The sequence below is a fragment of the Pelophylax lessonae genome, assembly GCF_965119305.1.
Source record: "Pelophylax lessonae genome assembly, chromosome: 2".
NCBI classification, from domain to species: Eukaryota; Metazoa; Chordata; class Amphibia; order Anura; family Ranidae; genus Pelophylax; species Pelophylax lessonae.
This window is the reverse complement of record NC_138769.1, coordinates 399,223,984-399,239,342: the sequence shown is the minus strand read 5'-3', so window position 1 is coordinate 399,239,342 and position 15,359 is coordinate 399,223,984. Positions and strand designations below refer to the sequence as shown.

The 15,359-nt window shown below is 42.0% G+C and overlaps 1 protein-coding gene across 6 annotated transcripts in view; it reads left to right on the top strand.

Moving 5' to 3' along the window:
* TPST1 (tyrosylprotein sulfotransferase 1) overlaps window positions 1-15,359 on the top strand; it is a 257,483-nt gene that overhangs the window by 225,519 nt on the left and 16,605 nt on the right. For 3 of the 6 annotated variants that reach the window (XM_082245958.1, XM_082245954.1, XM_082245953.1), the window contains one exon: window positions 9,699-9,868. In XM_082245958.1, the coding sequence (XP_082102084.1) occupies window positions 9,699-9,868 (170 nt within the window). Of the gene's footprint in view, window positions 1-9,646; window positions 9,869-15,359 lie in introns of all 6 variants that reach the window. The other 3 variants (XM_082245955.1, XM_082245956.1, XM_082245957.1) reach the window with 1 other exon arrangement.

The window sequence follows — 15,359 nt, the reverse complement described above, 5'->3', positions numbered from 1 at the left end:
CACATGCTCAGTTTGGTATGTATTGATAGAGAGGTTTTTTTCTTGGGAGGGTGAATGTGATGAGCATAGGGCCAATCAGCACTGTCCAGACAGAGGGGTCAGGGGTCCTGCAGCCTTATAGGACAGTCAGAGTAGAATAAAAACTCTTACCACAAGCTTTAACCAGACACTGATAGAAATCACAAGACTGATATATACTGCTGATGAGAAAAGGTGTTTAGCAGTTTATATTTACTAAAAGGATTACATTTCCATGCTCAGTGTACTGTGGGAGACCAGATATAGTGAATGCAGGGTCCTGGGTTTAGTAACACTTTAATGCATTACCTTCATTAAAGTAAACAATGTCCCAGTAATTGTATCACCCCTTTATCTCACTGAATACTTACCTGTATTGATCCATCACTGTGCCTTGCTGACAGTCTTCTCTTCCCTCTTTCTGCTCTCAGTACATTACACTTGGGATAGCAAGTAAAGCAAAAAAGTCCTGGATGGTCGCACTCCAGATGCAACGCCTTTATTCTGTATAAAAAAAACTCATACAGCAATGTGGAGATCAAGTACAGCAGCAATAACATCTAACGCGTTTCACACCATAGTCTGGTGCTTAATCATAGCTGACTTCACAAATTGACTTGAAGGTATATATACAGTATATTCAGCATAAATGCATAGCAATTTAACTAATTGGTTACAAATAATACGCACCTGTTACGAACCACATGTGAATGATAAGTGCAAAAACCAACAAATGAGGATTATGAAGTGGCGAAAGAGACAGGGGTAGAGCCGCATTAACCCAGTCTCAGAAAGAAATAAGGAAACGGTCAATCACCTGCAGTTTAACCAAATACATCCTCAACATGGGTATAAATACATGAAAAGAGCAAATACAAAATATGTATATAATAAAAACATAAATCAAACTAGTGTACAGAATATATATAAAAAAATAAATAAAGCCAGGGATTAAAAAAACACTTATTTGTAAATACCTAAAGACCAAAATCCTAAGGCTCCGTTCACATCTAGGCGTTTTTGGGGAGTTTTTCTGCTCTAGGATCAGCTCTCAAAACGCCCAACAAGACAATTCCTATTCATTTCAATGGCCCCTGTTCACATCTGAGCGTTTTGACGCTGTTTACAAAACGCCCAACGCTCAAAAAAGTACATGAGCTTCTTTTTGGGCAGATTACAGGCGTTTTCCATTGGTATCTATTCAATCAAAAAACGCCTGCACAAAAAACGCCTGTAAATCGCGGTAAAAATCGCGGTAAAATCCCGGTAAAAAACACGCAAAAACGCTACGCTCAGGTGTGAATGTAGCCTAAGGGTCCTTTCACACGGCCGCTCCGTGTGTCCGCAAATCATCCTATTTTTTTGCGGATGATTTGCGGACATAATGTAAGTGAATGGCACTGCGGATGTCAGTGGAATACCATCCACTGACATCCGAATTTCCTCCTTTCAGTTCTGTTCTGTTTTTTGGAACGGAACAGAACCCTATTTTTTCATCCGTGTAAAAAACGGAAAGGAAGGAAAATTGGATGTCAGCGGTGTCATCCGCTGACATCCGCAAACCCCCATAGACTTACATTATGTCCGCATATCATCCGCAAACGGATGGGATGAAATGCGGGCACACGGAGCGGATGACACAAATGTCATCCGCTCCGTGAAAAAAAAAAAGTCCCGCAGCGGACTAAAGCAGCGGAGCGGGCGTGTGAAAGAAGCCTAAGACTAAATACCCACAAAACATATAATTTACATTCACTGCAGCATACAAATACAAATATATCCACACTGTAACGGATCAACCGGCACCCCGACTGGGTACCTCCGTTGACGGATGCTCCTACTGCTTCCCGAGGGCTCCAAGCACTCCACTGGACACCGTAACCACTTCAGACCCTACGAACCGCCGCAGCTTGGTTGGGGTCTCGCCATCTCCTACCTACCCTGGACCTACAACAAGGCTCCAGGTTCCCGTGGGTGAACCTCTCTTTCCCCAGAGAGTGAAGCAGGAACAGGAACAAGCTCTTACAAGATCTTAGTGATTATCCAAGGGAGTATGAAGAGCATAGCAATCCCTTGTAGCAGATTCCCCCAATGAGAGACAGGACTCTAGATTGAGGGTGAAATAGGACTCAAACTTTAATGGTACAGCTGTACCATTAAAGCAGTCTTAATCTGAGAATTTGACCAACAGGTATTCCTTTTATAGTGTGCCTAGGATGGCTAGAATCCGCTCTCAAAAGAGTATTACCCCGTTGGGACAATCTAGTATCTCTTGCTCTCTAGAAGTTTCTACATTTCCTGGTATACATTTAATTTATACAGTTTTACATACTTACAACTATCTACTTTGACAGATTTTTTAGATATCATCCAACACGGCACATAGCATATTGACCACATATGAGTACTTCCATAAATGTTCCCCAACACAGCACATATCATGTTAACTCCATATTTCTATATATTTCTTCCAATGCAACACATAGCATATTACTGCTGTGGCCCTTTGTTCTATATGAAGGTTATTATGCTTGACTTGCTACTGTGATTGTGGTCACTCAGCGGTCACCAATTTCCCGCCGATGCTACCAGATGCATATGGTCAGGATGTCCTGGAAGCACTGCCTGCAGAATTCATTCCAGGGAAAACACACAGAAATAATATTTCTGACTTTACAGGGGCTAATGGTTACAGGGCTTCTAGTGTGGATGAGATAGAGCTTTGCTAGGCATTTTCTTTGTACTTGATCTGTATCTGTATCTATTATAGAAAAAAAAAAAAAAAGTTGAAGTTTTGACTTTCCTGTAATAAATGCAGCTATATAATGTACTTACATTAGCAGTGCTGTATATTCCAGGTTTTTAGAAGCCCTTTCATACTTAGCTCAAAGACACTTCTCATTTGTCTTTTCTCAGCATTTTACAGAGTTCAGCTGCTTGCAAAGTTTCAAGTAAGCACTTTATTTTATTTCCTAGCTTACACAAAAGCTGAACTCAAGGAATAAGGGGAAAGGGTAACCCTCTATTATTCTTCCTTTTTCTTCTTTGTGATTGGATTGTCACCACTCTATTGGTGCTATCCCTGCTGTTCTAGCATTAGAAGCAAGCTATGGTAAGATAAAACTCTTTTCAATAGAAATGTTACTGTGGAAAAAAAATAAAAGTTATGATAAGACATTGCCTGCTCTTTCTATGGGAGGTACAATGGCTTATGCTGGCCATACACTAGCCAAAATATCGGACAAACTCATTTTCGAAAAATGAAAACTCAGCCGTGAGGGCAGACGATCGTGCCATCGTGTAATGACCGAATTTCGAAAGATAAATCGTTGAATGGACATAAATTAATTCAGTTTGTCACATATACCAAATGCAAACAGGTCGGCCGAGAAACACATTACCCTTTAAGTTTATTGTTCGTTTATCGTTCGGCCGGCAGATTTTCAAAACTGTTCCTTCGATTTTTCGGCTCTGAAAAGTTGAAAACGATTTTCTATTTGTGCCCATTAACTGGACGAAAAACGAACGATCGGACCAAATCACAGATTTTCTAACGATTTTTCTGCAGGTGTATGGCCAGCATTACACTGGCCCAGGTCCCACTTAGTAATGCCCTGGTATCATAAATGAGATCTCGGAGAACAGAAAACAACTCTTCCCACTGCCTCCCAAAGAGGTGGTGCTGGGTGCTGAGTTTTCACTCTTCATGCCCAAGTACTGTCATGTAGGGTCACATGATCGGTCCTTAGTGCTGTGTAAGCTTCAACAGACAGTCATTTTTGGGTGGAGGCATTAAGGGAAACAAAAAACAGAAAAGTTAAGGAATGACTGTAAAGTCTGGTACACAGGCTCCCTCTTTAATGAATGAGAACTGAGAGATCAAACACCACTGATCGCTCAGTTCTCAGGCTAGTGACTGTGATCCACAGGAGAAGTATAGCCAGACAAGCTTTGGGAGTGTTTTCTGGAGTTTGGCCAACCATACACAGTTCGTATCTCAGTCGGTTCAGCAGGAACCGACTGAGATTTGAACCATTAATGGGCAGGTTGAATGTACCAATGTTAATAACTAAGCTCTAATTTTTGCACAAAACTCGTCTACCTCTTTGTCCCCTGCTTAATCTGTCAACCACTTGTCATATGAAGCTTCAATAAAAGGGTTTTTGGAAGTGCAGCTGTCCAGGATCATTTCCTTAGGATACACAGCATGCAAGCTGGGCTAGCACCTGACTAGTGTGTGTGGGGATTAACTACTAGAGACTCACTCACCTGGAGTGGCTTTTTTGTTTCATTGCTGAATGTACCAAGTCAATCGATTGATCAACTTGGGTGTAACCAGCCTGCCGGATTCTCTTGATTCACGGAATCACAGAAATCTGTTCTGTGTATGGGTGGCCTTAGTTAAGTCCATCTAAATCTGCTAGTGCATCTAACGCTACCTTCTATTCAGATTCACAATACTGCTTCCAAGGGTGTCTTTGCTGCTTCTCCATCTGGAATAGAGACACCCTAAAAAAAAGTATGTTACTATACGGATCATCCGGTGAAAAAAATAAAAAAAAACAATGCAGCCACCATATTTAACAGTTGGTAAACTGCAATATAATAAATTTTTGTTTTTGGGTTTAAAGTGGTTCTAAAGGCTCTGTTCTTTTAAAATAAAAGATTAAGCATTGTAAACTGATCTGCTCTGTGCAATAGTTTTTCACAGAACAGCCCCAAACCTCCTTCTCTGGGGCCTCTGCCAGCACGTTTAGCTCCTCCTCTTGTATCCTCTTAACAAGCACTCTCTATGGGGGCAGCTGTGCAGTCTCGATCCCGAGGTGGGCTGTGTGCATCTATTGACACACAGTGTGGCTCAGCCTACCACCTGCTCTCTCCTCACAGCATTTGATTGGCAAAAGCTCTGTGCCTGTGAAGAGAGAGAGAGAGAGTGCAGCTGCTCTCAAGCATAGCACTGGATTGAAGGAGGAACCAGGTAAGTATTAGGGGGGCGGGGTGGGGCTGGGGTAAGGTTGGAAGGTTTTTTGCTTTAATGTATAGAATTCATTAAGGTAATAAAAAACCTTTAGCCTTTAGGACCACTTTAACCACTTGGAGCTTAAGCCTTTTTCTAACATTTATTGCTTATAAGGTAAAATCAGTATTTTTTTGCTAGAAAATTACTTAGAACCCCCAAACATTATATATATATATATATATATATATATATATTTTTTTTTTTTTTTTTTCTTTTTAGCAGAGACCATAGAGAATAAAATGGAGATCATTGCAATGTTTTATGTCACACAGTATTTGTGTAGCGGTTTTTCAAATGCAATTTTTTGGGAAGAAATACACTTTCATGAATTAAAAAAAACAAAACGGCCCAATTTGTTCGTATAATGTGGAAGATGATGTTACACCGAGTAAACAGATACCCAACATGTCATGCTTTAGAATTGCGCACCCTCGTGGAATGACAACAAACTTCGGTACTTAATAATCTCCATAGGCGACGCTTTAAAAATATTACCTGAAGTTACAGACGAGGTCTTGTGCTAGAATTATTTCTCTCATTCTAACGATTGTGGCAACACCTCACATGTGTGGTTTGAACACCGTATTCACATGCGGGCACAACATGCGTATGCAATCGCATTTGCGTGTGAGCATAAAGGGACGGGGCGCTTTAATTTTTTTTTTTCTACTTATTTTATTTTACTTTTTTTATTTTTACACTAATTATTTACAAAAAAAAAAAAATGTTTAATCACTTTTATTGCTATCACAAGGAATGTAAACAAGGAATGCTTAAAGCGGAGTTCCGGCCACAAAATCGACAATCGATTTTGTGGCCGTCCGCTTCCTATTTGTCACCTGAAAAAGAAATGGATAGTTACGATTTTTTTATTTTCTTTTTTTTACTTACCTTGTTATTGTAGAAAAATATATTCACCTTTCTTCCACTTCCTTCCTCGGCGGCCGCGGCCTGCGCCGTCACTTCCGGTTTGCAATGATTCCTGGGAGCTGAACGTCATCGCTCCCAGGAATCAATGCTCGTCACTTCCAGTGCGGCACCGCATTCCCTGGTAAACAGCTTCTGAGCATGCCCAGAAGCTGTGGAGGAATGCGGCACCACACCGGAAGTGACAATCGGGTCCGGTGCAGATGCATTCTGGGAGAAGAGAACACGGAAGAGGATGCAGAAGAGGATCGCGCTGGCTTCAGCTGCCCACATCCGAGATGGCAACGCTGGAGAAGAAATTTTAAAGGTAAGTATTTCTTCTTGCAGGTAAGTGCGACCCGGGACAGTACAGAGGCTATCCATTGTGGAATGTACTAGCCCTGACTGTCCCGGGGGTATTTTTATTGAAAACATTTTTTCGTGTCCGGAACTCCACTTTAACCACTTTACTACCAGTCACGTAACCTCTACGTCATCAGACTTTGCGGGGTTATACCGGGATGATGCCTCTAGCTAGAGGCATCATCCCGGTACCGTTGTTTGAAGCCGACGGTCGGCTTTCCGTCGGTAACGATCGATGCGGCTCGGGAGCCGCTCGATCGTTACCCGGGGGGGCGGGAGGGGACGTCCCCCCCCTCCCGCCGCCTTCCGCGGCTTTGCTCGGGGCTACCGTCCCACCGGGAGCCCCGAGCACCCAGCCGGCACGTCCGCCGGCTGGATGGAGTCCCGATGAATGCCGGAAACGGCATCGATCGGGTCTCCGATGACGTAACCCGGAGGCGGCGTCCATGACGTCACGTCCGGGTTACTGTGCTGCAAAAGGCGGCAGATTTGAAAAACGGCTGTATGCAAAAATGCCGTTTTCGGCGTTTTGCATACAGGGAAGTGTAGTGGAGGGGTCTAGGGTCTTTTAGACCCTCGATCCCTCCATAAAGAGTACCTGTCACGACATATTGCTGTCACCAGGGATGTTTACATTGCTTGTGACAGCAATAAAAGTGATCAGATTTTTTTTTTTTTAAAAACCTGTAATAAAGTTTAAAAAAAAAGAAAAAATAAATAGGAAAAAAAAAAAAAAAAAAATTTAGCCGTCCCCGTCACCGTTAGCTCGCGCACAAAAAAAAACGTATACGCAAGTCGAGCCGCAAATGAAATCGCTGTTCAAACCACACATGTGAGGTATCGCCGCGATCGCCAGAGCGTGGGCAATAATTAAAAAAAAAGAGCTACACTCTAACTCTAAACTGGTAACCGTTAAATAAATTTAAAGCGTCGCAGATTGAGATCTCTATTGACCGTAGTTTGTCGCCATCCCACGGGGGGGCGCAATTTTAAACCGTAACATGTTTGGTATCTATTTACTCGGCGTGACATCATCTTTCACAATATACAAAAAAAATGGGCTAACTTTACTGTTTAGTATTTTTTAAATGCAGTGAAATGTGATTTTTCAAATTTTTTCCAAAAAAATGGCGTTTTAAAGACCGCTGCGCAAATACCGCGTGACAAAAAATTTTGCAATGACCGACATTTTATTCTCCAGAGTCTTTGCTAAAAAAATATATATAATGTTTGGGGGTTCTAAGTAGTTTTCTAGGAAAAAATACTGGTTTTAACTTGTGAACAAAAAGTGTCCGAAATAGGGCTGGGGCTAAAGTGGTTAAAAGCATTCAATATGCCAAGTTTAGCTGTTTTAAATGCTGTCTTTTTTTTTAAATCTGGCGCCTTTAAGGCTCCAGTACCCAGAAGTGATGTTATGACATTGCTTCTGGGTTCTCACATCGGAGACCCGATCAGAGCCAAATTCGGCTTTGTTTGGGTCTTCGGCCAGCTGGCGGACGTGCCGCCCGGTTGCTTGGGTCTCCTGGTGGGAGAAGAAGGTGGCGGGAGGGGGGTGTCCCTTCCCGCTCCTTATAATGTCAGCGAGCAGCTGCTCAGCCACATTGGTTGTCATTACAAGAAAGCCAACCGCTGGCTCTGAACAACCGTATCAGGTGATGTCTCTAGCTGCAAGCATCACCCTGGTACAACCCCCTGAAGCAGAGGCTGCATATTTGCGTTCCGTCGGCGCTAAGGGGTCAATACCGATCTAATCAGCATTGTCATGAAACAACAAACAATACTGTCTATTCTCAGTGCGTTTGCCATTTATTATTTTAAGTCATACATTTTCTTCCATAGTAGTGTTTTGTACAATGCACTGTATTGTGTTTTAGAGAGTGAATACTTCCTTTGTGCTTGAATTCCTATACTCAGCATGTTGCTGAAAATCTCTCTGTTTTTATTAAATTCATGTCAGACTTGTATGCAATAATCAGTGGTTGCAAAACGGTTTCTCTTGTTGGAGCCTAAAGAAAAATTCCAGTACATCTTCCCAACATAATTCCACTTTGCAGTAGGCATGGAGTTAAATTATGACTCAACAGGCCATGTTACTTTTTCCATTGTTCATAGGTCCTCATTTTCTACCAGCAACTATTTCTCTATGTATGCCATAGGTTATAATTATTTTAAGAGCATTCTTCCTTACATATTGGGAGCAATAGCCTGCCCCATTTTTAAAGATTTTATTGATTTTTAGGAAGAGGAATTCATAACAGCTGTAACGCCCATGCAGGGGCTTAGAAAACAAGTCGAAATCCAAAGCAGCAGATGTAACAAAATAGTGCAAACTTAAGAGTGCTAACAAAAGGTAGCAAGAACTGAAAACTAGTAATTACTGTCAGTAATTAGTGAGCAATGTAGGGGATGGGGATGAGGAGGGTATACTATTAGAAGGAAGGAGGGGGAGGTTGGGGTCAGGGGGAATGGGTGGGGGGAAAACTCCCATGAGCTCGGGTTCAGAACAGATAGGAGGCTAAAGGAGTAGATCCAAAGGGGTTAAGCAATGGGTTCCATGTTTTCAGGAATTTGGGCTGTGTGTTATTACATGCACCACTTTTATAAACTGAGAAAATGGTGCCGAATCTGAACCTAATTAACTAAGGAATACAAGGCGGTTAGGAGCAATGTGCTCTGTTTCCTATGCTGTCAATGCTAGACCCAGCACGGAGAGCTGGAGCTGCTTGCTTTGGCTTCCCACTGTCAGCCCACCACTCACCCCACTGCTCCGCTGACAAGGTGGAAGAAGGCTGTTAACTTTGCATTTTCTAGGGTTAACAGCTGGGCATATAGGCAGGGAAAAGACTTTGCCTGCCTATACTGAATGTAGGCTCTGCCCATGTAATATGTTCAGTGCATGGGCTATGAGAGGCATGTGAGTTGTCTGCCAGGTTATCAGCAGACAGTGCACATTCTGTACTCCTGGTCCAATCTGGAGGGGATCTGTGTACGTTTTCCATAATAAAAATGCTAATATTATTTACTTTGCAGCTCTATATGTAAGTGCTTATTTACACCCGCATTCATTTGTAAGGAACCACCTTTCTCAGTTCAGTGGAAATGCAAAAGCAGCTGGAAGTAGTCAGAAGCAGCCTTCAAAGAGCTCAGACATCTCGTGATAGCAAGAATGCTGAATTTCCCCATCTACATAAGTCTTCATTGTTTTTAGTTACTTCAAAGTTTAACAATTTTTTTGGTGTTTAGGTAATACAGTATATCCTGGATACTATTCATTAATATTATAGTATGTTATTGACTAGACAGTGCATCTTCATGGACATGCTTTATTGTGCTTTTCAGTTCAGTTCCAATTGATGGTGGAAGACGTACGTTATTGTTTATGCTTCCGCAGCTTCCTGAAGTGATTCCTCTTAACGTTGGAGGCATGTGCTTCACCACCAGACTGTCAACACTTAACAGATATGAGGACACCATGCTGGCAGCCATGTTCAGTGGACGACATCACATTCCGACAGATTCTGAAGGTCGATACTTCATTGATAGGGATGGAACATATTTTGGGTAAGCGGACAGCTGCAGGCTTCAATGTCTTCAGGTTTTTCCCATTACTACTGGAACAGCTGTCATACATAATTAAAATTGTGTATTGCATTCAAAATTATTTAGATCAGTGGTCTAAAAACTGCAGCCCTTTGCTTGCTTTTATCCAGCCCTTGGGGCATTATTATCCGCTGACACCAACAACTGGGCATGTGTCCTCCGATTTTTACCAACAATTGGGCATATGTCCTTCCACTGACACCAATAAAGGGGTCACAATTCCTTCTAATGACACCAAAAATGGGCCACAATACCTCCCAATGACACCAAAAATGGGGTACTATTCCTCCCACTGACACCAGCAATTGGGCATATGTCCTCCCACTGATACCAAAGAAGGGGCACAATTCCTTCTAACGACACCAATGAAGAGGGCAGGGGCATAATTCCTCCCAATGACACCAACAACGGGGCATAATTCCTGCCAATGACACCAACAGGGCACAATTCTTCCCACTGACACCAATGATTGGGCACTATTCCTACCACTGACACCAATGATGGGGCATTGTTTACTCCCACTGACACCGGGTCATTCTGTACTCTCACTGGCCTCAGGCTTGCCCGCCCCCCACCACAGTCTCTGGAGGTCAGTATACTTGCCCTTTATATATAAAGGTTGGAGACCCCTGATTTAGATGAAAGGAGTATTGCAGAAATCATTACAGCAGGTACAATAAATACATACCTTGGAATAAGATGATTAATACACAGGATGCAGCTAACTATTTTACATAATCTCCTCTATCAGAAGATACTTTGTATGTCAATTTGTTCTATTAAAAGAACTCAAAACATTAATTTAACAATATTAAGTAACTTTCATAGTCGGTTATTTTATACTGTGAAAAATAAACCTGGCTGTCTATATTTAGAATTGAGGTCCTTGTCTTCAATAAATAGTTACATAGTTAGTCTGGCTGAAAAAAGACTTACAAGTCCATCTAGTTCAACCAATAATAATACCAATAAATGTAGACATACATTCATAATCAATATATAATATAGTGACAGTGCTTGCTCTGAACAGACTGAGGAAGATCAAAATGTAACTATGTGAAGTGTAAGCAAATACTAGTAAATAAATGTTCTGATGCAATGTAACAAAAGTGAAAATGTGCACAAATAATAAAGTATCAAGTGCTATGTCAATTTCTTTATCGTTCATTGACGGACGCAGTTCCTGATGCATATCAGTAGGGTTATACTGCCCGCTATAGGACTAGGACACTATATCTTTAAGAGTCGGTTCACACTGAGGCGACACGACTCCTTACTACTTCGGGGGCTGCTTGTGCATTCCCATGCACCACGACTTCGGAGCGACTTGCATGGACTTCACATAATGGAAGTCTATGCAAGTCGCTCCGAGGTCGCCCCGAAGTAGTACAGGACCCTTTTTCTAAGTCGGAGCGACTTGTGTCGCTCCTATTAGAACGGGTCCTGTAGCAGTCAATGGACTGCGAGGGAGCGCGACTTGTCAGGCTGACAAGTCGCCTGACAAGACACGCTAGTGTGAATCGAGGCTAACCATTTCATCCTCAAATCATATTATTGTATAAGGCCATACATATCCAAAATGTTAAAAATGTTTTATAAGTGCTAAAATAAGTTCAATAAAGTGTCTTGTGCCATCAGAAAGTGTATACTTAGAAATCCAAATAATGTGTCTGTGTTCCTGATCCGAGTTCGGATCACCAAACAACATGTTACAAACTTACCAGATATAATTGCAGGTATCTTTCAAAATCAGCACACTCACTAGGGAAACAGATCTTCTGTGAATCCTCGGTAATATCAGCAGCTACACACCTCGACAGCGATATTATTCACATGGACCCGGCACCATTAATGAGATCAAAGGAAGGAAGAAAAATGGAAACCTTCACCATGCTGAACTGTATATTTATTCTTAAAAGAAAAAAACTTCCACTAAAAACTCACATTAACACTGTCCCCTCCCGGCCTATAGTATAGTACAGTTGGAGCACTATTATTCTGGGAGGGCGTTGTCCCAGAATGCGCTTCTCGTGCAGCCAGGGGGCTGCACAACAGCACAATCTGTCACCGGCTGTGTCCACCAGACTGATCACTGTACCGGTGTAACGTTAAAAAACCATATCCCGTGAAGAAACCATACCCCTCGTCACTTCCTGTGTGAAACAGCTGAGCAGCGCAGCAGTGCGCATGCTCAGAGCCCCGGAGACGTAACAGAACAGCAAAGAAGTTCCCAAGTGCGCATGCTCAGAGGGTAGGAAATAATCACGGTACTGTGTGAAATGTTATACTTGCGGCGGCATCATTAAAACAGTTCGGCTGCAACATCAAACATCTCCTCTCCTATCGCTGTCACTTCCCTGATCTCCCCTAATAAATATATAAGCGGCGTCGGGTGTATGAGATGTAAATGACGCCGATCTCGGCGCCGTGATCCGCTTTTATATTCATTAGGCGAGAGCAGGGAAGTGACAGGGGAAGGAGCGGAGATGACTGATGTTGCAGAGGAGCTGTTTTAATGTAACGGCGGCAAGTGTAAGTACCGTGAGAAATCCATACCCTCCGTAGCTGCACCGGAAGTGACGAGGGTATGGTTTTCTCACGGGTATGGTTTTTTCACGGAACACCGGGTTGCTTCCAGTACCATGTGATCGCTGTAACCAATCACAGCAGATCACATGACAGTTGTAAACAATGGATGGCTTCCTTTCATGTCATCCATTGTATACAAGTGCTGCTAGCTGTAATTGGTCAAAGTATTCACATGGTACAGACAGGGACACTCCCAGCCCATCTGTACCATGTGATTAGCTTTGGCAATTACAGCTAATCACAACATAAGACACTGAATGAACCAGTTTCATTTAGTTAAAATGGTTGCTTATACCAATAAAATTAACTGCCATTAGCAATCATAATATGTAAAAAAAAAAAAATAGGTATCATTTCTCCAGAGTAGTGCAGTGTTAATATGGTAACATTGTATTGCTTTGGTCACAGTGTGTTAGAAAAATTGTAAAAAGGAAAAAAAAATGTAATAAAATATAAAAAAAAATATTATTTTTAAAATTCTTTTTTTTTTACATACTATCACCAGTCAGTGCCCCTGATCACTGTCACACCCATGATATGATAATGCTGTACTGTGCTGGTGACAGTATGTAAAAAAACAAATTGTGAAAACATTTTTTTTTATTTCTTTATTTTCCTAAAAATGATGACAAAAAAATTGCAACTTCAAAAAACTTGTCATGCCTCTTACTAAATACCTTAGATTATCTACTTTCCAAAAAGGGGAAATTTGGGGGTATTTGTACTGTCCTGGTGTTTTCGGGCCTCGAGAAATGAGATTGGACCTCAGTACATCAGAATTGATCGATTTCCAGATATACACTGTACAGTATTATATACCATAGTTTGTGGGCTCTGCAACTTTCTAGAAGACTAAATAATAAACACTGATTTGGGTTATTTTAACCAAACATATGTAGCAGAATACATTTTGACCTACATTTATGAAGAAAGATTATCTATTTGCAAAATTTTATAATAGAAACAAAGAGAATCTTGTTTTTTGTTTTCAAAATGTTCTGCAAAAAAAAAAACCCAGCGGTGATTAAATACCACTAAGGGTCCATTCACACTAGCGCGACTTGTCAGGCGACTTGGTCGCCTGACAAGTCGCGGTCGGTCGCCTGCCATTGATTAGCACAGGACCCGTTCTAATAGGAGCGACACAAGTCGCTCCGACTTAGAAAAAGGGTCCTGTACTACTTTGGGGCGTCCTGGAGGCAACTTGCATTGACTCCAATTATATGAAGTCCGTGCATGTGGCGCCGAGGTCGCCCCAGCAAGTCGTGTCGCCCCTGCCTGAATGGGCTCTAAAAGAAAGCTCTATTTGTGTAAAAAAAAAAAATATAAATATTTTGGATGCAGTGTTGTATGATCACGCAATTGTCATTCAAAGCATGACAGCACTAAAAGCTGAAAATTGGCCTGAGCAGGAAGGGGGTTAAAGTGCCCAGTATTGAAGTGGGTAAAAAGTTTCAGACCCAACGCTGGCGAAAACCGCATTCGTGTAAAATCAAAAGCCTGCTTCTGTCACTCTCCTCTGGCTGCAAGCCAATCTCAAACACCGTGGTGACGACACGCCCAGAGGCCACTCCCTATGTATGTTTCATCTGTTGACGTCTTCCAAGGGCGCCCAGGGTAGGAAGTTTAGATATGCTTTAAGCCTAAAGCTGGCCACACATGGCTCCAGTTACACCAAATGCCTACTAAATCAGTCAAATTTTGAGCAGTGGGTGGTCCTGTCTGCACTAACCATCTCCACAAAAAATAGTTAAAAATTCAAAGCTGCCTGTTGGAAAATTGCTGGCCAAAAAGTGACTGCATTCTAATACAGTCACTGTTAAGATATTCTAACAGCCGCAGGTGCTGTGACTTTTTAAATACATTATTATTAATATTATACAGGATTTATATAGTGCCAACAGTTTGCGCAGCGCTTTACAATGTGAGGGAAGACAATACAGTTACAATACAATTCAATACAGGAGGAATTGGAGGGCCCTGCTCTTTAGAGCTTACAATCTATAAGGGAGGGTCAAGTGAAATAAAAGGCAATAATTTTGGGGGATGAGCTGATGGAGAAAATGGAGGTACAGTTGTTAGGTAAGGGTAGGATATGCTTCTCTGAAGAGGAGGATTTTCAGGGATCGTCTAAAAGCTAATAGAGTAGGAGATAATCGGACATATTGGGGTAAGGAGTTCCATAGGATTGGAGAGGCTCTGGAAAAGTCCTTGAGGCGAGCATGGGAGGAGGTGACTAGGGAGCTGGAGAGCCGGAGGTCTTGAGAGGAACGAAGAGAGCGATTAGGTTGGTATTTTGAGACTTGCCTAGTATAGCCAGCAGGTGAGATTCATCCATCCACACTGTTCAATGTGAATAGGGGGATCTATTGAGTCCTCCACCCACTAAACAGCGTGGATGGATAAATCTATTGATTCCCCATAAATGTGTATGGCTAGCTTTAAGGGCTGATAAAACTAGCCATTTAGTGGGCACGCTAACATCAGGCAGAACTGTTTTGCCAAGCAAAATATTTTGGGGATGGTCGCTGCGATATCTGCTTGTCTCATGTTTGGTGGTCAGATGCATTGGTAAAGACTCATAAGCTCTAATATTGTGTGTACAGTGGTGTTGCCATCAGATAAACATTCCTTAAGACAGAGCAGAGAAGCATCCAGGAGACCCCTAAAGGTAAAAATAACTGGAGGGTTGGATCTCAGCAGTGCCAAACATGATTACATTATAAGTATGAGAGAGTCTCCTTATGAAAAGAGGCCTCTATATTAAGTGTACTGTGGATATCAATGATCTGCAGCATATAGGAGACAGAATTTTCTATGTGGATGACTAGGACACATTTGAGATAAAAAAAAAAAATGCTGC